Source organism: Gossypium hirsutum, chromosome D07 (genome assembly GCF_007990345.1).
Source record: "Gossypium hirsutum isolate 1008001.06 chromosome D07, Gossypium_hirsutum_v2.1, whole genome shotgun sequence".
Taxonomy (NCBI): domain Eukaryota; kingdom Viridiplantae; phylum Streptophyta; class Magnoliopsida; order Malvales; family Malvaceae; genus Gossypium; species Gossypium hirsutum.
In genome coordinates, this window is record NC_053443.1 from 5519881 (window position 1) to 5541926 (window position 22046).

A 22046-nucleotide genomic window follows, 5' to 3' on the forward strand; every position below is an offset into this window, starting at 1 on the left:
AGTTTATGTGTCTATCTTCTCTCGTTCTCTTATTTGTTTACTACCTCTGTTACATAAGTCCGTTTTCAAACTTGTGTTCGGGACATTAAGTTTGGACAGAGATGAAACTGAATTGTGTTTTTTCAGCTTGGAAATATAATTTCTAAGCTTTATTCAACAATACAATGATACAACAAATTGACTCCAACACTTATAGTTACAAACTAATTTGAACATGTTTCACTTGTATGATTTTTCGTTACTCAAAAACATTTCTATAAATCAATCATAACTTCAGCTAAAGAGATCCAATTGAGATTCAAATTGCGTTCAACAACAATTTAGGGATAAATATCGAAGATCTTATTGCTTAATTTTTTTTATCACAAAATTTCTCAACCTTTAAATTGAAAAATACCATTACTCAAATGACTAAAGCTGATGATGTATTTGGTGCAGATGCAATGGCAAAATTAAAATAATTAAAATATTCAATAAACAGTTTAACCATTAAATCCAACTTACTCGCTAGTTACAATATTCCTACAAAGTAATAAATTACAAAGAAATAACTTCTCTCAAAGGCGAAGTCAGATAATCTTTTAGGGGTCAAAAATAAATTATAATTTTTTCGATAGTAAAAATGTAATTTCACCATTTTAATTGTTTCTATCTTTGTAATTTTTAAATGATTAAATTAAATTTTTATCATTTTTAGGAGGGTTAAAGTGTAATTTTATCTTTACTAATTTAAAATTTTAAAAATTTCAAAAGACCTAAATATAAAATTTTCCATTTTAAGGGGTCGGGGCCCTTACCAGCCCCTAGTTCCGCCCCTGTCTCCCTCCCTCTCCCTCTAGAAAAAAATAACTAAATTAACGAAATCCAATTAAATATGTTTCATGAAAAATGACTTACGAAAATTGTTTTCTATATTTTCTTGTATTTGTTTTGTGGAAAACAACTTAATCATTAGAAAACAACTTATAGGTCAATGAAAAAAAATCATTTTTCCTGAAAATTAATTTACCCTTTCAAAAAATGTAAATTATTTTCCAAAAAATAACTTCTATTTTTATATAAAAATTAACTTGAAGAAAACATAATATTATTAATTAATAGTAAATATTCAATTTTAATATTAATATGTAATATTATAATATTCAATAATATTAAACATACATATTTAATTATTTATATTGAATAATACAATAATTTATTAATATAATTAATATAAATGATTACTTTAATAAATTATTGAATATACAATTTTATTTTAGTAATAAAATTTTAACGGTAATAATTTTAAATTTCAAATAATATTCTTAATATATTAATGAAAAATATTTATATTAATATTTTAATAATCTATCTATATTATAATTTATAAATATTTTATAGTATAAAATATAAATATTTTAATTACATAAATATAAGTATTGGTTTAAATATGCTTAGTTTCATTTATCATGTGTCACTATCCATTCTCATATATTATATTATTATAAAATAATTTTGATTGGAAAAAGAAAAGCTATTATAATATTTTGTAACAAATATGTTTATATTATGTTTATTTTAGAAAGAATAATTTTTAAAAAATAATTTTAGAAAAATTTGTCAAACAGCGAAAAATATTTTACAGAAAATCATTCAAACATAAGAAAATATCAATTTTTTTTAAGAAAATCAATCAATTTTTTAAAAAATCCTTTTTTATAAAATATTTTTAATTAATCAAACGCAACCTAAATAAAATAAATAATTAATACTAAGTACTCAATTATTAAAGAAGGACAAGTCTATCAATTTAAAGTATCACCAAACAATTTTATTGAGCAGTTGCTTTTTCATCCCAAACTCCAATAAATGCTTCCAGCATAGTCTAATAAAATTTGTGACAACATGAACATAAGCATGGATGGGTGCAAGCACGCGCGTAGTGTCCCGGTCCAAAGTAGAAATTTTTTTATTATTTAAGTTTTTTTAATTTTTTAAAATTTAAAATTAATAAAGGTAAAATTACACATTGACTCCTCTAAAAATGATAAATTTAATTTAATTTTTTAAAAATTATAAAATATAAACTATTTAAATAATAAAATTATATTTTTACTATCGTAAAATTTAAAATTTAATTTCAACCCTCTAACAAAATTTTCTACCATTCGCAAGGGCACATCAAAGTACTTAAAGCTCTAAATCAATCAAGACTTAGAACAGTGAGTTAAAAAAATAAATCCAAATATAGGACAGCGAAAGTGCAAAAGGAAGGGGAGAGAATTAAAAAGGAAAAAAATTAGGGGACAAGTAATTGATGATTCTTTCATTTCAGACAATTATTGTCGTGGGGAATATCATTTGATTTGTTTAAGTACAAAGGTCTTATATCTGTTAAGTACAAGAACAATGGAGCAATGGAGTTGACTGATACGAGAAATAGTCACTGGAAGAACCATTTCAAGAACAATGGAGCACTGGAGTTGACAATGATAGGAGAGATAATCCACTATATTTTAAGTTTCTACAACAAGTACTTCTATATTTAAAGATCAAGTTAGGAGTTAAAATGCATTAAAACTCGGTTATTCAAAATATCACATTCCAAAATTAGGGTTAGAAAAAACAGGAAAAAATATAATTAGATTTTAAAGTATAAAAAGAATAGGGTAAACAAACTTAGAATGCCTTGAAAATTATGGTAGTTAAGGAAATAACAGTGGTAAAGTTTTAACATTTATTTAAGTTCTAGTTCTAAATTTGAAACCTAAAAGTACCGAATTTTTAAACCAGCCTATACCGAAAAATGATTTTTTTGTCCTTAATTTAAATCAACCCTAATTTTAAACTAATTCCTAATTCTTTTAAATTACGAAATTTTTTTTATAGTCAATCTTTTCAAAAACCTAGAATTCTTATTTAGAAAATTATTTTTCAAGAAAAGCTCTCAAAATTTTCTCTTCTTCTTCTCAATTGCTGAACCATATTCTCAACCAAAGATTTCAAGGTTTTCAATTGCATCCCTCTTCTTCTAGTGATTGTCGATTTCTTCATCCAAAAATAAAGGTTTTTGTGTCTTCAGTCAGGTATGGGATCTAATTTAAGCCTGTAATGACCCAAAATTCACAAGCATCAGAAAAAGTACATTATCGGGCCTCCGTCTTAGTAAATTGAGTTCAAAAATAATTATTAAAAATATTTATTAGACTAGTTGTGTGTTTAATTAGGTTTTAGATAGGTGAATTTAGCTTAATTAAGAGTAATTAGTAAAAAGAATTAAATTATAATAGAAGTGAAAGTTTAATTATAGATTAAAATAAAATAAGAGGGACTAAATAGGTAAATAAGCCAATGGCTTAAGTTTAGGCGGCAATGGGTGAAAAAATCTTAGATTTTTTCTTGATTTATATTATAAAAATATTATTAAATTAAAATATTATAGGAAACAAATAAGATTAGGACAAATGTATGGTTATGAATGTGAAATGTGTATTAAAAGATATTTATATTAGTTATTATATATTATATTATTATAACCAAAAAAAAAGAAAAACAAATGAAATAAAAGAATAGAAAAAGAGAAAGAAGAACAGAAAAGAAACAGAGAAAGAGACGAAAACAGGGGAAGAAAAAGGGGAAAGAAAAGAAAGGGGGAAAATTAAGATTTTGGAGCTTGAAGTTTAATAGGTAAACTAAATCAAGACATTTTCTCATAAATTTGATGTTTTTTTTGAATCCTAGAGTGAAATACTCTTGGATTTAAGTTAAAAATTTGAAAGTTAATAGATTTTTGAATAGGGTTTATGTTGAATAAATGATGGAATTGAGGGTTTATTTGATAGAGTTTCTAGTTAGAGTTGATAAAAGGATTAAATTGTGAACTAAACTATAAGTTTTGAATTTTAGGGATTAAATTGAGGAAAATTCGAAATTAGTGAAAAATGCTGAAAAAAATTAGTAGATAAATTTGAGTTTGGAAGAAATTTGAATAGAAATAGTGTGTGAATTACATTAGAAAAGTAAATAAATTTAGTTAGGATTAAATTGAAATTAAAGTATAAATTAGATAGAAATTCTATTATTATTATTATAAATTAATATTGTAATTAATAGTGTAAATTATTATTATTTTCGTAGCTAACAAGAAAAACGAGGCATCGACATTCAAAGGAAAAGAAAAGATCGTTGAGGAGTAAACGCGTATTCCGGGTTTGTATTACTATAACTTAAACTATTTACTAAATGCTATATTGAAATATATGTGAATTGAAATAATAGATGTTTTGAATTGTTTGAGTATTTGAGATTGTTGTGGAAATGAATTCGAAATTGGAAAAGTAAAATAATACCCTATTAACTTATCGGACTAGATTGGATACAAATGGCATGCCATTGGATTTGTGATGTGATGATGAGATTTGTAGTTCGGCCGAGAAGATGATTATATTATTATATGCTTTGGTTTATCCGAAGAGGCATTTAATGCCTTATTGGTGTGTTATGGAGGATTTAAATAATTTCGGGTGTGTTTAGGTTGGATATTCTGGTGTGTTTGGGTGGAATCCTCGTATCTGTCAGAGTCCGAGCCTTGTTAATAGGGTAAATAATTGAAATAAAAATTTGAAAATGAAATTTGTTGATTTGTCACTATAGAAAAATACGAGAAAGAGTGTACGAGTTAAATTATGAATTGAATTAGTATGTAAATATATATTTAAAATTTATGGAATGATAAATGAATATATATATTTAGTTTAAAGTGATTTATAAAGCTTATGGTCAATATTTGAAATATTATTATTAAATAGTTTAATTTATAGTAATACCACTGAGTATAAAAATACTCAGCGTACGGTTGTTTCCGTGCGCAGGTTGTAGAAGTCAAGTACTGATCCAGCATCCAAAACCAGACCCGACTTCAGCAAATTTTGGTGATGTATGTTTTCTTTTGGTAATGTGGCATGTACATAGGATGTGTATAAACGTTATTATGTTTTGAATATAAATAGTTAAAAATGTTAGTATTATAAATCTAAGAATTTTAATGAAAGAAATTTATCCATTCCAATTTAATTAGTACATTGATAAATTTAAATTGATATTGAATTAATTGAGTTTGATTAGAATGTATTTAGAATAGAAAATGTGAAAGTGAAATGAATTGGTTGAATTGGTTATGTTTGAAAAAGTTATGGTTTTATTTGCAGGAGGTTTAATGTAAAAATAAGCAAAAATGCTGCCGAAATTTTTATAAAAAAACCGAATGAAGTCAATTAGTAATGTTTATATGAATTTATGATTTATATATATTTTTAATATGTTGGTTATTTATGATTTGTTTATTTGTAAATTGTTTAATATGTCCGGTAATGTCTCGTAACCCTGTTCCGGCGACGGTTTGAATTTAGGGGGTGTTACAATTATTGGTATCAGAGCCATTGGGTTTAGTCGATTCTCAGACTAAATTGGGCTCGGAATTGAGTTTAGATGTACATGCCACTATCGAGTCAAACTGAGTCGGGATTTTTGGATGCTGACCTATTTATTTGTTTCTGTTTAATAGATTAAAGATGTGTGATGAAAGATTAAATATAACTGATGAAGAAATGTATCCTGAGATAGAGAATTAGATGAAACAGAGTCAATATCACCTAGTGTAAATCCTGGAAGAAATCAACCTTTAAATGAAGAAAGAGATAGAGATAACTCACAATTGTTAAGAATTATTGTCGATGCTCTACAAAAAGTAGCTGGGACTGTTCCTGCTACAACTTCTGTATCAACTCAAAGACGGGCCCCGATAAAAGAGTTAAGAAAATATGGTGCTACAGAGTTTATGAGTCTGACAGGAGTTGATCCATCTACAACAGAGAATTGGATGGAATCAACTAAACGAGTGCTGCAGCAATTAAAATGTACCCCCCGAGAATGTTTAATCTGTGCCGTTTCATTACTTCAGGGTGAGGCTTATTTGTGGTGGGAATCTGTAATCCGACATTTGCCAGCAGAACAGGTAACATGGAAATTATTTCAGAAGGAATTTCAGAAGAAGTATGTTGGAGAGCTATATATAAAAAGCAGGAATTTTTAATGTTGAAGCAAGGTAACTTATCAGTAGTGGATTATGAAAGAGAATTTTCTCGATTGAGCCGATATGCTACTGAGTTCATTCCAACAGAAGCTGATAGCTGCAAGAGATTTCTACGAGGATTGAGAGATGAAATCAAAGTACAGCTGGTGTCACAGCGAATTACAGAATTTGTGGATTTGATTGAAAGAGCTAAGATGGTAGAGCAAGTGTTGGGTTTGGATAAAAAGCCCGAGATAGCTAGATCGACTGGGAAACGAGCTGGCATTACTATTTTAAGTCCTCTACCGAAAAGATCCCGAGAATTCAGAGACAGTTGGAAGTCAAGTTTCAGATCGGATCGAGGTGATAAAAATCGAGGTAAACAGACTACTGTTTCTACCGGTAGTGTAAAAGAACCTTCACGAAATATTGATATCCCCGACTGTGAACATTGTGGAAAGAAGCACTTTGGTGAATGTTGGAGGAAAACTCGACGGCGTTTTCGATGCGGGTCCACAGATCATTTCATCCGAGATTGTCCAAAAAATAAAGGTGCTATACCTGCAGCATCTCAGAGATCAGTATCTACTGTTAGAGGCAGAGGATCAGGTAGAGGTAGTTCGGTTTCAAGGGGAGGAGGTATTAGGAGGAGCAGTGATATAGCTACTCAGCAGTCTGAAGCAAAAGTACCAGCCAGAGCTTATGTTGTCAGAACACGGGAAGAAGGCGACGCCCATGATGTAGTAATAGGTATATTCTTACTATATTCTGAACCTGTTTATGCTTTAATTGATCCCGGATCTTCACACTCTTATATAAATTCAAAACTGGTTGAATTGGGAAAGTTAAAATCTGAAATGTCTAGAGTTTTAATAAAAGTATCTAGCCCTTTGGGACAAACTGTGTCTGTAGATAGAGTATGCCGGAGATGCCCGTTGATGATACATGATAAAATGTTTTCCGTTGACTTGTTGATTATGCCATTTGGGGATTTTGATATAATATTGGGGATGGATTGGTTATCCGAATACGGGGTGATTTTGGATTGTTACAAAAAGAGGTTCAGTATTCAAACAGAGGATGGAGACAGAATTAAGGTGAATGACATTCGTAATAGTCGATCGACACGTATTATTTCAGCAATCAAGGCTAGTAAATTGCTTCGACAGGGTTGTACAACATATCTAGCTTATGTTATTAATTCTGATTTGGTGGGTAGTCAGTGTAGTCAAATCAGAACTGTATGTGAGTTTCCAAATGTATTCCCTGAAGAACTACCGGGCATACCACCTGACAGAGAGGTTGAATTTGCTATAGAAATGTACCCGGGTACAGCACCAATCTCTATACCTCCGTACCAAATGTCGCCCTCTGAATTAAAAGAGTTGAAGGTGCAGCTGCAGGACTTGTTAGATCGTGGATTTATTAGACCGAGCATTTCACCTTGGGGAGCTCCGATATTGTTTGTTAAAAAGAAAGATGGATCAATGCGGCTTTGTGTTGATTATCGGCAGTTGAACAAAGTGACAATTAAGAACCGGCATCCGTTGCCTCGTATAGACGATTTATTTGATCAGCTAAAAGGAGATTCGGTATTTTCGAAGATTGACTTGAGATCTGGGTATTATCAGCTGAAAGTAAAAGAAAGTGATGTGCCAAAGACAGCTTTTCGTACGAGGTATGGTCATTATGAATTTTTGGTAATGCCGTTCGGATTGACTAATGCTCCAGCTACTTTTATGGATTTGATGAATCGTATTTTTCAGCCGTATTTAGACCAATTCGTGGTGGTTTTTATTGATGATATACTGGTTTATTCGAAGTCAGAGTCAGAGCATGATCAACATCTCAGAACTGTGTTACAGATTTTGCGAGAAAAATAGTTGTACGGGAAACTGAGTAAATGTGAATTCTGGTTATCAGAGGTAGTATTCTTGAGACATGTTGTGTCTGCTGATGGGATTAGAGTTGATCCGAAGAAGATCGAGGCAATTGTTCAATGGAAGGCACCAAAGAATATATCAGAGGTACGCAGCTTTCTTGGTTTGGCTGGGTATTACAGAAGATTTGTAAATGTGTTTTCGAAGATAGCTTTGCCGATGACCAAGTTACTACAGAAGAATGTTCCTTTTATCTAGGATGATCAGTGTCAGAGAAGTTTTGAGACATTGAAACAAATGCTGACAGAGGCACCAGTTTTAACTTTACCAGAATCGGGGAAAGATTTCATAGTGTACAGTGATGCTTCTCTGAATGGTTTGGGTTGTGTATTGATGCAAGATGGAAAAGTAATAGCTTATGCATCTCAACAGTTGAAGCCACATGAACGCAACTACCCGACACACGATTTGGAGTTAGCTGCTGTAATTTTCGCGTTGAAGATTTGGAGGCATTATCTTTATGGTGAAAAATGTTATATATATACCGATCATAAAAGTCTCAAATACCTTCTGTCACAAAAGGAGTTGAATCTGAGACTGAGACGATGGATAAAACTTCTGAAAGATTATGATTGTGTTATAGATTATCATCCAGGAAAGGCAAATGTGGTAGCAGATGCATTGAGCAGAAAAACAGCAGTTGAATTACGGGCAATGTTTGCTCGGCTTAGTATTAATAATGATGGAAGTTTGTTAGCTGAGTTAAGAGTCAAGCCGGTAATGTTTGATCAAATCAGAGCAGCACAGCTAGAGGATGAAAAGTTGATGAAGAGAAGAGAAATGGTACAGCTTGGTACGGTGGAAAATTTTAGTATTGACGAGAATGATTGTTTGAGATTTCGAAATCGAATTTGTGTTCCAGCTACTTCTGAGATTAAAGAGCTGATTCTTCGAGAAGCACATGATAGTATTTTTGCTTTGCACCCAGGTGGAACGAAGATGTATCGTGATCTACGAGAACTGTATTGGTGGCCAGGGATGAAGAAAGATGTAGTCGAGTATGTTGGTAAATGCCTGACTTGTCAGCGGGTAAAAGCAGAACATTAGGTACCGACAGGTTTACTTCACCCTATTAGTATTCCTGAGTGGAAATGGGATTGCATTACTATGGACTTTGTTACGGGATTACCGTTGTCAGCAAGCAAAAAGAATACTATTTGGGTGATAGTTGATAGACTTACCAAGTCTGCTCAAATTATAGCAGTCAGAACTGATTGGTCATTACAAAAGTTTGTCGAGGTTTATATTCGAGAAATTGTTAGATTACATAGCATTCCGGTATCAATAATTTCAGACCGAGATCCTCGATTCACATCGAGATTTTAGAAGCAGCTGCATGAATCATTGGGTACTCGAATTAGTTTCAATACAGCTTTTCATCCGCAAACTGACGAACAATCCGAGCGCATAATTCAGATTTTGGAAGATATGTTGAGAGTTTGTATCATCGACTTTGAGTCAGGTTGGGAACGATATTTGCCACTAGCAGAGTTTGTTTATAATAATAGTTTCCAATCTAGCATTCAGATGGCTCCATATGAAGCACTATATGGTCGAAGGTGTCGATCACTATTATGTTGGACAGAATTGAATGAAAGAAAAGTAATAGGGTCAGAATTGATTCAAGAGACAGAGGAAACAGTTAAAAAGATTAAAGATAAACTGAAAGCCGCGTTCGACAGACAAAAATCATATGCAGATTTGAAACGGCGAGACATTGAATATTCAGTTGGTGATAAAGTATTCCTCAAAGTATCGCCTTGGAAGAAAATTTTAAGATTTGGCTGAAAAGGTAAATTGAGTCCACGTTTTATTGGGCCGTATGAAATAGTTGAAAGAATCGGACCGGTTGCCTATCGATTGGCTTTACCTTCGAAATTACAAAAGATTCATGACGTTTTTCATGTTTCGATGCTTCGAAGATATAGATCGGATCCTTCTCATATTATTCCCACTGAAGACATTGAAATTCGATCTGATTTAAGTTATGAAGAAGAATCGGTTCAGATATTAGCACGGGAAGTGAAAGAATTAAGAAATAAGCGGGTTCCTTTAGTCAAAGTCTTATGGAGAAGTCATAGTGTGGAAGAAGCGACTTGGGAACCAGAAGAAACGATGAGAGCACAATATCCTCATCTCTTATCAGGTAAATTTCGATGATGAAATTTATTAAGGGGGAGAGAAATGTAATGACCCAAAATTCACAAGCATCAGAAAAAGTACATTATCGGGCCTCCATCTTAGTAAATTGAGTTCGAAAATAATTATTAAAAATATTTATTAGACTAGTTGTGTGTTTAATTAGGTTTTAGATAGGTGAATTTAGCTTAATTAAGAGTAATTAGTAAAAAGGATTAAATTATAATAGAAGTGAAAGTTTAATTATAGATTAAAATAAAATAAGAGGGACTAAATAGGTAAATAAGCCAATGGCTTAAGTTTAGGCGGCAATGGGTGTAAAAATCTTAGATTTTTTCTTGATTTATATTATAAAAATATTATTAAATTAAAATATTATAGGAAACAAATAAGATTAAGACAAATGTATGGTTATGAATGTGACATATGTATTAAAAAGATATTTATATTAGTTATTATATATTATATTATTATAACAAAAAAAAAGAAAAACAAATGAAATAAAAGAATAGAAAAAGAGAAAGAAGAACAGAAAAGAAACAGAGAAAGAGACGAAAACAGGGGAAGAAAAAGGGGAAAGAAAAGAAAGGGGGAAATTGAGATTTTGGAGCTTGAAGTTTAATAGGTAAGCTAAATCAAGTCCTTTTCTCATAAATTTGATGTTTTTTTTGAATCCTAGAGTGAAATACTCTTGGATTTAAGTTAAAAATTTGAAAGTTAATAGATTTTTGAATAGGGTTTATGTTGAATAAATGATGGAATTGAGGGTTTATTTGATAGAGTTTCTAGTTAGAGTTGATAAAAGGATTAAATTGTGAACTAAACTATAAGTTTTGAATTTTAGGGATTAAATTGAGGAAAATTCGAAATTAGTGAAAAATGCTGAAAAAAATTAGTAGATAAATTTGAGTTTGGAAGAAATTTGAATAGAAATAGTGTGTGAATTACATTAGAAAAGTAAATAAATTTAGTTAGGATTAAATTGAAATTAAAGTATAAATTAGATAGAAATTCTATTATTATTATTATAAATTAATATTGTAATTAATAGTGTAAATTATTATTATTTTCGTAGCTAACAAGAAAAACGAGGCATCGACATTCAAAGGAAAAGAAAAGATCGTTGAGGAGTAAACGCGTATTCCGGGTTTGTATTACTATAACTTAAACTATTTACTAAATGCTATATTGAAATATATGTGAATTGAAATAATAGATGTTTTGAATTGTTTGAGTATTTGAGATTGTTGTGGAAATGAATTCGAAATTGGAAAAGTAAAATAATACCCTATTAACTTATCGGACTAGATTGGATACAAATGGCATGCCATTGGATTTGTGATGTGATGATGAGATTTGTAGTTCGGCCGAGAAGATGATTATATTATTATATGCTTTGGTTTATCCGAAGAGGCATTTAATGCCTTATTGGTGTGTTATGGAGGATTTAAATAATTTCGGGTGTGTTTAGGTTGGATATTCTGGTGTGTTTGGGTGGAATCCTCGTATCTGTCAGAGTCCGAGCCTTGTTAATAGGGTAAATAATTGAAATAAAAATTTGAAAATGAAATTTGTTGATTTGTCACTATAGAAAAATACGAGAAAGAGTGTACGAGTTAAATTATGAATTGAATTAGTATGTAAATATATATTTAAAATTTATGGAATGATAAATGAATATATATATTTAGTTTAAAGTGATTTATAAAGCTTATGGTCAATATTTGAAATATTATTATTAAATAGTTTAATTTATAGTAATACCACTGAGTATAAAAATACTCAGCGTACGGTTGTTTCCGTGCGCAGGTTGTAGAAGTCAAGTACTGATCCAGCATCCAAAACCAGACCCGACTTCAGCAAATTTTGGTGATGTATGTTTTCTTTTGGTAATGTGGCATGTACATAGGATGTGTATAAACGTTATTATGTTTTGAATATAAATAGTTAAAAATGTTAGTATTATAAATCTAAGAATTTTAATGAAAGAAATTTATCCATTCCAATTTAATTAGTACATTGATAAATTTAAATTGATATTGAATTAATTGAGTTTGATTAGAATGTATTTAGAATAGAAAATGTGAAAGTGAAATGAATTGGTTGAATTGGTTATGTTTGAAAAAGTTATGGTTTTATTTGCAGGAGGTTTAATGTAAAAATAGGCAGAAATGCTGCCGAAATTTTTATAAAAAAAACCGAATGAAGTCAATTAGTAATGTTTATATGAATTTATGATTTATATATATTTTTTAATATGTTGGTTATTTATGATTTGTTTATTTGTAAATTGTTTAATATGTCCGGTAATGTCTCATAACCCTGTTCCGGCGACAGTTTGGGGTTAGGGGGTGTTACAAAGCCATTATGTATGATTAATTAAGTTGAAGCATTGGGAATTGGGGTTTAATGTTGAAAGAAACAACATGCAAACCCTTTTTATGTAAATAACCCGCGAACCCTAGGAGAACTATTATGTGAACCCTCATGTTATATAGTATAACATAGTGAATTGTTAATACATGTATGCGAACCCTAGGTGAACTATTATGCGAACTTTTATGTGAAATGTTAGAGCGGACCCTTAGTACATGTATGCGGACACCTTTAGAGAATATATGCAAACCTTTAGTACATTTAGGTGACCCCTTAGTGAATATGTATGTGAACCCTTTATGCGAACCTTCATGTGATATAGTATGTGAATTCGTATGTGCGAACCCTATATGTACGAACCCCCTGTGATTTAGTGTGCTAAGCCTATATGTGTACCCTATGTGTGAACTTGTTATGTATGTGTTAGCCAAACTAGAACGATAAACAATCTAATATTAATATAATATTACAAGTTTAATTTGCATGAAAAATCTGTACATGTGAAAATTGATATGAATGAATGCATGAAAACATGTAATTTGATGATAGTATGTGATAATTAACGTGCTTGACAAGTATTGCATCGATTGTTGACAAATAGCATGATATGATGAGTTTATGTGCATGATTACATGAAATTGGGTATGGAGGACGGAGGAGTTCTGTAGGAGAAAGTGGCAATTTAAGTCCATACTGAAAGTCAGTACTGCATGAAGTAGGCGACAATTCATCGAAGCTAGGCAAACCAGGATGATAGTTTTAAAAGCCATCAAAATCGGGCAGTCGAGATGATAAGTTATTGTAGTAAAAGTCATCGTCACAGATGACAAGTCAACAACCATAGTCACTGGGAAATCTAGGATGGTCAATTATTGAAATGTGTTTTGGAGTGTTGAACGATGCTTGAGGGCGGATAGGATGGATGCGTGAGAACTTAAATTTAAAATTGCATTGCATCATGAACATAACCTATACATGCATTGATTTACTGAATGCTCCTTACATTATGCTTAATTGCTATGTTGCTATAAATTAATGCTTTACTATTTGCACGGCTATATGTAGTGGTAAAAATTAGACACACACTGAGTTGTCATAAGCTCACTCCCTCTTTTTCCTTACCTCTTAGGTAATGCAGGAAACTAGGACTCAGAATGGCATTAGAGGAACCTCGGACAACTTGTTTTTTTTTTTTAAGTTTCCATTAAAGTTTCCATTAATTATTTTTGGGTTGTAATTATTAATTATTTATTGCTTTTATATCTTAAAGATTGTTTAGCTTGTTAATTTTAAGCATGATACTTAGTTAATACTATGATAATTGCAAAGTACTTAAAGTTTTAATAAGTCTTTTTAGACATTAACTGTTTTTCTCAAAACTTCATATTATTAATATTGAAATTGGATTGATAAGTAAGCTGATTTAACCAATGAATGTTTTTCTTAAAAACAAAAGAGTGATTTTCATACAAACCAACTCAAGTAAAAGAATGACTTTACTGAATCACTTCGGTGATTAATGTAACGCCTTCGGTTTAGCCGAAACTCATAAACCGGGTTGGGGGTGTTACACGAAAAGTATAATAACTAGTCATTCTTTAATTAATTATCAAGTCAGGATTTGAAACTGAGATGATAAAATGAATCAAAATTCGAAATGTCATTTGAAAAGTACAATAACTAAACATTTTCTCATTAATCATCAAGTTGAGAGTTGAACCTGAAATAATAAAATGAATCAAAACTCGAAAGTTGGGAATTGAGCCAGTGATACTTAGATGATTCAAAACTCAAACTGTCATCAAAAAAGTATAATAATTAAAACCTTTTTTAAGTAATCATCGAGTTGAGATTTGAACCAAAAATAATAAAGTGAATCAAAAATTGAAATCTCATTCGAAAAGTTAAATAACTAAATATTTTCTAATTAATTATGAAGTTGGAAGTTAAACCTAAGATAATGAAATAAATCAAAACTCAAAATGTCATCCAAAAAGTAAAATAAAAAAATTTAAGATTTGAAACATAAACAATACGCATGTATTTCGAAAAGGGTGCGTATTTAGTACTCTAACAATATATTTATTTTTATTTCACAAATAATTTTAAAAATTGACATATCTCTTATTTTTTAATATTTATTTTTTTAATTTTCTTATAGGCATATAAAACATTTATCAAAACCCTTAAAAATGTTAGTTTTGGTTGAAGGTTGTCAAGAAAGCTATCTAACTGGTAGCAATGTTATCAATGTCCTTAATTATCCCAACGGTCTAACCAACTAGACAGCGACGTGAATTAAATTAACTCACCAAGTTGTGGGGCTTTCTTCGATGATGGGGCATTTAGGGATTGTCAATAACGGCCGGTGACCAATTGTTTTACAATAATTTTATGATAAATTATTTTATACGATATTTAGAATTATTTATAGTTACTTTCTAACCCTTAAAATAAGAGAATAATGTGTTTTAGTGTATTCAAATTCATATATTTTTACACTGTTAACAACATCAATACCAATTGAACTAAGAATCAATCGGCTACTGATGATGATTATTTAATTAAAATCAGTTTATAATAAATATCATATATCATATTATATATATATTAGAAGGTTTAAAATCAAAGTTGATGTAAACGATTTGTTTTAATATAATGTGAACTCTTATTATTTTAAATTATTATATTTTTTATCAATTTTAAATAAATAAAATTTGAAAATTTTATGTGAATTTTTTAGGTAAAAAAGTAAAAATTTATAAAAAAAATTCAAAAATATGGAAACAAAATATTTAGAAATTAAATTTATAATTTTAAAAGGCATATTAAATACTTGAAAATCTAAAATTAAAATTAAAATATGTGCTCACATAATGGGTTTTTAGACTAAAAATTTTAAAGCATAACAATAATTGAAGTAATTAAGATTATTGCTAACACATACAATCATGAAATTTATTCATATTATTAATAAAATTTTATTTAAAATATAAAATAAATTAATATATTTTAATTTATACATGCAATCAAATTGTGTATTGCACGAGTAAAAACCTAGTATATAAATAAACAAAGTTATATTTTTAAGAGAATATTCTTATCTTTTTTATATAATAAAAAGCAAAATTTTGATCATAATAAAATCTAAACCCAAAACATCATGTTGATAAATAATTAAATTTATTATTATAATTAAAGTAAATTTATGTTTATGCGGATCTTTAATATAATATATTTGTTATTTAATTTTTTTTACCCACAACGTGAAACATAAATAAAATATTTCCTAAAATGCTTTTCTTTTTTTAGTTTTTTTATTCTTTAAAATTATAATTTCTTGATAAAAAATTTGTAACATTTATTTTAGTTTTTTACACAACTCAAAAACTATTATTTCAAATTACGAATGGAAGTTGAACTAAGGTTGGGAGCAATCAAAAAGCCACACGTGCCGACAACCCTAACATCACCAATAATGAAATTTAAATAATAATAATAATAAGGTTAAATTCTGCTATTAGTCCTTGTATTTAGTAAAAGTTGTGGATTCAATCTCTGTATTTTTATTTGGTCGTTTTCAGTTGTTGTACTTTTTAAATTTTAAAATTTCAATCCTCACCAGATAATAATTGTTAAATTCATTAAGTAAAGTTCTATTATTTCTAAAATCTGATGTGTCAAACATATTATCATATGTGTAATGTCATGTCAACTTATTATTTCTACATATTACTTACTGAAAATCCAGTTAATAGGTTACCAACTGTCATTTGCATTAAGATTGAAATTTTAAAATTTGGAAAGTATAGGAGTACTAGTAAATGAATTTAACTGCTATTGTTTGGGTCAGGACTAAAAATTTTATATTTGAAAAATACAGGGACTAAAATTTACTAATGCAGAAAGTACAATGACTAAAATTAATCAAATAAAAGTATAAGGACTAATAGTAAAATTGAACCTAATAATAACAACAAAAATGAATCATAAATTTTGCTTGAAAAACTTGATATATGGGGTTTGAAAAATACAGCCCTATATTTTTCAGTTGTGAAAGTTAAATGGTTTTTCACAGACAACATAAGGAAGTAGACAAGCATGATGATGAGTTCAAATAACATGGAGTGTTCCGCTAAAGCGAAGGAAGAAGAAGAGATCACCAAAATAAGTCTTATGAGAAGCTTGGTTGAAACACAAGATCCTTCTTCCAAGGTATGTTTTTTTGGTTGTTTTTCATTTATACAGTCGGATTTAATCTAGTTGGTTCAAAAAGTGACGTCCAACAAGTTTGAGATTTGGATCTTAATATCGACAATGCCTGTTTTTATTCTCAGGCAAAATCATGATTTCTTCTGTTATGTCAAAATTATGATTGGAAAATTGAACCAGAAGTCCGACAAGTTGAACTTTCGCTTCTTGTAGGAAGTAGATGATATGACAATAAGAAGATTTCTAAGAGCTCGTGAATTAGATGTGGAGAAAGCATCGAGCATGTTCCTCAAGTACCTGAAATGGAGACGAAGCTTTGTTCCTAATGGTTTCATTTCTCCATCAGAACTCACACATGAAATCCAACAGAACAAGATGTTTTTACAAGGTTCCGACAAGAAAGGACGACCTATTTCTGTTCTTCTTGCTGCAAGACATTTCCAGCATAATGGCGGCCTCGACGAATTCAAGCGTACCCCTTTTTCTCTTTTTAGTCTCTCTGGCTGTGATAATCTTGATATTAATTTGCTTTTTGGTTAATTTACAGGTTTTATAGTCTACATTTTCGACAAAATATTGGCCAGGTAATATTTTTATTCGCACTCCCTCACATTGGTGGAATAAGGCTTAAGCACAATATTAGCGGACGATTTTTAAATCAGATTGATAGTGAAATCGAGTATATCATCAGTTTGTTGGTGTCATCGGACCGATTAAATTATTAAAAATTCAAAAAATATAATAATAATTAAAAAAATTCGGTTCAATTGTCTTGTTTAACTGGTCCATATAGGTTTTCAAGTCAATCGGTTCAAAGTCCCTCCTGACTAATACTTTAGTTAGTTCTCAGTTCAATCGGTCAGTCCAGTTAGGACCTGATTATGGCTAGGGTCACCCACCCAGGCTCGAGGTCTTCTGGAAAAGTAGGAGGGTTTGAACAAAAGTATAAGCTCAAAAAATGGGTTTGGATAATAAAATAAGACTTGTTTTTCAAAAGGGTTGGGCCTTGGGTAGAATTTTTTTACTTGGCTCTGGCCCAAATTTGCCTAAATTTTATTTTCTACTGCTGTTTGGCTATCATTTCGCAATTATATTGTTACTATTTTGTTGTTATTGTTTGGATATTGTATAACTCTTGTTTTATTGTCGATCTTGCTACTATTTTAGAGACATTTGCTTGCTAAATTGCGACCACTTAGTGTTATTTAAGTATAAAGACTCTTTTTAATGTATTTTCAATTTGTTGGGAAATATTTATTTTAATGTTTTTAGTGTATTTTATGTAGTATTTTTTTAAATTTGTTTTGATATAAAAATAATATAAAAACTTAATACAGGCGGGCTAAGTTGGGTTCGAGTTTAGCATTCTTAATCTGGTTCGGGCTTGGGTAGAATTTTAGGCCCATTTTTTGCCCGAACCTAGAATTTTTGCATCGGGCCAACCCAAATCTAATTAGACCTGGCCCATGATCAGGTCTAGTCCGATTCAAACAACATTGATATTAACACACTTTATGCTTGTTAATAATATAGGCAGGCATAAAGTGTGTCAATATCAGGTCTAGTCCAGTTTGATTCAAAATATAAGTTTAAAATTTTACTCACGTCTATATATTTGTAAATGGCTAACCTAAACTCAATTTAGGTCTGCCCATATTATTTTTAAATTTTTTAAAATATTTATATTATTTTTAATTTTATATTTACTAATTTTATTTATTTTTATTTAAATGTTATATAAAGGTATCTTAACATTTTAAAATTTTACATTATAGTATTACATATTACTATAGATTTAAAATATGTATTACAAATTATATAATATATAAAAATAACATAATATAATATATTACAAATTTAGAAAATTGGTTGGGCCCAAGTCCAGCTCATATTTTAAATGGAGTTAATATTTTACCCGAATTCATTTTTCAGATCTAATATATTTCTTTAAACCCTCTAAATTTTGGTGTACTTTCGAGCTTGGATGGTGCAGATCTAATGTGTGTACTAGAACAGTTGATAAACTTATATATATATATATATAATCAATCATCTGTCAAATTTAATTATTATAAAAGATGATTGTAATAATAGCGATTGATAGTATGATTGGGGTGACAGGATGCCTCCAGGACAAGATAAATTTATTGTGATCGGAGATCTTGACGGTTGGGGATATGCAAATTGCGACATCCGGGCATACCTTGCTGCTCTATCTCTCCTGCAGGTTTAACTCTTAATCATATATTAGTTTAGATTTTATTTCTCATTTAGATAATTTTTAACTTATAATTCATTTGAATCTGTTCGGTTTTTTTTTTGCTTGCAAAATACACTATATTAATATTTTTAGGAATTTAGTCCTAATTTTAAAATATCACCTCAATAATTTTTTTAAAAATAATAGTGTTAACAATTAGATTTAGATTTTGAAATTTGAAAAGTAAATTGACTAAATTACTAGAAACAAAAGTACAAAAACTAAAATTTAAATTTATAAAGAGTACAGGGACTTATATCATAGTTTAACCTTCTAAAAAAGAATGATATTTAAGTCGGGTAAACTATAAAAATAATCACTTTTGTTCGCCTCAGATTACATTTTTGTCACTTATGTTTGAAATGTTATGTTTTAGTCACTTACGTTATTATTTTGTTACGAAGTGGTCACTCTACTGTTAAGCTCCGTTATCTCCCTAACGGCGGTCCTATGTGGCAGTTCAAATTAAATTTATTTAATTAAAAATCTATTTTTATCCCAGCAACTAAACATGCAAGTTGGCATTTAAAACCCATTTGAACTGCCATGTAGGATTGCCGTTAGGGAGGTAACGGAGTTTAACAGTAGAGTGACCACTTCGTAACAAAACGATAACATAAGTGACTAAAACGTAACATTTCAAACATAAGTGACTAAAATGTAATTTGAGACAAATAAAAAAAAAAGACTATTCTTTTAGTTTACCCTTAAATCTTTCCTAAATAAATTAATATTCCGTTCATACGTGATACCATCTGAATCAATAACTTATAAAAATAGTATATAAATAAAGGTTGGAAATCCTTTAACAAAAATAAAGCCAAATAATTTATTAGCCAAAGAGTAATATTTTTTTAATGAAAATGGGCAGGATTACTACCCGGAAAGATTAGGAAAGATGTTCATAGTGCATGCACCCTACGTTTTCATGGCGGCCTGGAAAATTGTTCACCCTTTCATCGACGTCAAAACCAGGAAGAAGGTAATATTATCTAAATCTGAATTAAATATGTGTCCTTCCTAAATATCCGAATTTTATAAGCCAAAAAATATTTTTTAAAGAAAAACTTGTAGAAAGTAAAATGTAAAGAGATAACGAATTTAGCTATCTAAATCCGAATTTATAAAAATCTTAAATATTCGAGTCTACAACATATAGAGTAAAATGAATATCTATACATACCCACCTAGGGCATAGGGCCAAGCAAGAGCCATGACTTCTCCTAAAATGAAAATTTGTTGCTTTAGATCTCTCTAAATTCATAAAATCCTAAGCTAATGTATGGTAAAATTATAGTGTCCCAAAATGTTAACATTTCAATTTAGTCTTTTAAAACCACACATATATATATAAGTCAATACAATAATAAAATTACATTTTAACCCTCATAAAACTATATAATTTAATATCGTTCCCCCTAAAAATTTCTAGCTTTGTTCCTATACGTACTATTTATTGTCATCACTATATATGTTTGGTCTAGTATACTTGACTATTTTTTTCTTATTATAAAAAAATTTTATTTTTATACCTATATTCAAATATGTGTCGAATCAATAGTGGAGTCAGGTGGCTGGCAATGACTCTAACCCTCTTAAAACGAGAAATTTTCCTTTTAGCTCATTTAGGATTTTTAAAATTTTAATTTAGTAATAGTAAAATTACAATTTGATTCCCAAAAATGATAAAAATTTGATTTAATAATTTAAAAATTATAAAGATTTAAATTAATAAAATAATATTTTTATTATCGTAAAAATATATAACTTAATTCCACCCCTAAAAAATTTGATGGCTTTGCCGTTAACAAAAATTTAGCTTACTAAAAATCATCTTGTATGGTAGATTGATATAGAAAAAATTTGGTGTGGAATATACAGATAGTATTCGTTGAGAACAAAAGCCTGAAATCAACATTGCTTGAAGAAATAGACGAGAGCCAACTGCCAGAAATGTATGGTGGCACATTACCATTGATTCCCATTCAAGACAGCTAAAAAGCGCGCGCGCGCGCACACACATATATATATATATATATATATAAAAGCTGATTGTTAAAGAAGCTTTAAGGGAATATTGTATGTCGTTTTTTTATAGTTTATGTTTAAGATTTGTAACTGATTTTTTTTAATAATGTTATCTTTGAAATTTAAATCTATATCATTCCTTAAAGTATAATGTACCTTATTATTACATCTAACACTTGTTAGTTGGAAAATTATAGACAAAATCTATATTTTTATTTATTTCGTGATACTAATTGAAAATAAAATCGAGGAATCTAGCAAAAGAAGAGAAAATAATTAAATCTAAATTTATGATTACAATCTATGATGAATTCGTTCATAATTGATAAATTTATATAAATTTTATGATTAAAATATTTTGCCAATTATCTACTTATGTTTAAGTTAATACAAAGTTATAATTTAAATTCATACCTTTTTTTTATGAACCTCTCCCTCTCTTTATCCTTTTAACTTCTTTTAGAGAGTAATCTAGGACTCACGCGTGGTTGGTTAAAGCATATGTCATTAATATAATAAAATTGCCTCAAATTTCTTTGTTTGCTCTTTTTTTTTTCATTAGGTGTCGCTATTCGGTTCTGACAATTACATATTGTCTAGTTGCTCAATGCCCTATGAGTAATTGTAAGAATTGTGTCATTTAGGTTACTAGTTTTCTTGGCTTAAGGCTTAAGCTCTTTGTTAATATAAAACAATGTCCTTTTCCTCCGTTAGGTCTAAAGTACGTTATAAAGTGATCTGATGAATACTTGACAAATGCAGTAAGAAGTTTTGTTGGTGTCATTTTATTCATTGAGATTTTTGAGTTTTTATTAGCTAGAATGGATTGGTCTTTTCCACAATATTAATATTAAGTTGCATTACAAGGTTAGCAACTAGATGGTTTTACTGTATTGATATCAACTAATATTTAGTTGAACTAGTGGTTCAATGATTTTTGCAAGTAAATAAAAATGTATAAGTAAATATCGACTCAGTGATTACCTAAGGTTTAACTAGTATTAAGTTGAATTACGTGATTGGATTGTAATGCGAGAACACA

General features: G+C 29.5%; 2 protein-coding genes across 6 annotated transcripts; both read left to right on the forward strand.

Annotated features, from left to right (window-relative positions):
- The first annotated feature begins 3533 nt into the window (after positions 1–3533).
- LOC121219287 (uncharacterized) lies at positions 3534–13845 on the forward strand. Of its 4 annotated transcripts, XR_005915959.1 has the most exons (7): positions 3534–3666; positions 4117–4188; positions 4851–4910; positions 5543–6799; positions 11204–11275; positions 11938–12002; positions 13634–13845. XR_005915959.1 is itself a non-coding variant. In XM_041097195.1 (6 exons), exons 4-5 carry the CDS (start codon positions 5998–6000, stop codon positions 11260–11262), a joined length of 861 nt encoding a protein of 286 aa, XP_040953129.1. In that variant the 5' UTR covers positions 3545–3666; positions 4117–4188; positions 4851–4910; positions 5543–5997; the 3' UTR covers positions 11263–11275; positions 13634–13845. The 4 variants fall into 4 exon arrangements, 1 of the variants encoding a protein (XP_040953129.1); XM_041097195.1 differs by lacking the exon at positions 11938–12002 and having other exon boundaries at positions 3545–3666; XR_005915958.1 differs by lacking the exons at positions 3534–3666; positions 4117–4188; positions 4851–4910 and having other exon boundaries at positions 5370–6799.
- Positions 13846–16476: 2631 nt separating this feature from the next.
- LOC107953590 (random slug protein 5-like) lies at positions 16477–21149 on the forward strand. Of its 2 annotated transcripts, NM_001327609.1 has the most exon segments (6): positions 16569–16719; positions 16930–17188; positions 17264–17300; positions 18838–18943; positions 19848–19958; positions 20858–21149. In NM_001327609.1, coding segments are annotated over 6 exon segments (744 nt in total). In that variant the 5' UTR covers positions 16569–16605; the 3' UTR covers positions 20975–21149.
- The last annotated feature ends 897 nt before the right edge of the window (positions 21150–22046 follow it).

Excerpts from the sequence above, each read along its gene's own strand:
- LOC121219287 (XM_041097195.1), top strand. The coding sequence starts at position 5,998 with ATGGAAATTATTTCAGAAGGAATTTCAGAAGAAGTATGTTGGAGAGCT. Across the intron at positions 6,800-11,203 it reads CGCCCATGATGTAGTAATAG|CTAACAAGAAAAACGAGGCA; the intron begins GTATATTCTTAC and ends TTATTTTCGTAG.
- LOC107953590 (XM_016888940.2), top strand. The coding sequence starts at position 16,606 with ATGATGATGAGTTCAAATAACATGGAGTGTTCCGCTAAAGCGAAGGAA. Across the intron at positions 16,720-16,929 it reads CACAAGATCCTTCTTCCAAG|GAAGTAGATGATATGACAAT; the intron begins GTATGTTTTTTT and ends CGCTTCTTGTAG. Across the intron at positions 17,301-18,837 it reads TTCGACAAAATATTGGCCAG|GATGCCTCCAGGACAAGATA; the intron begins GTAATATTTTTA and ends TTGGGGTGACAG.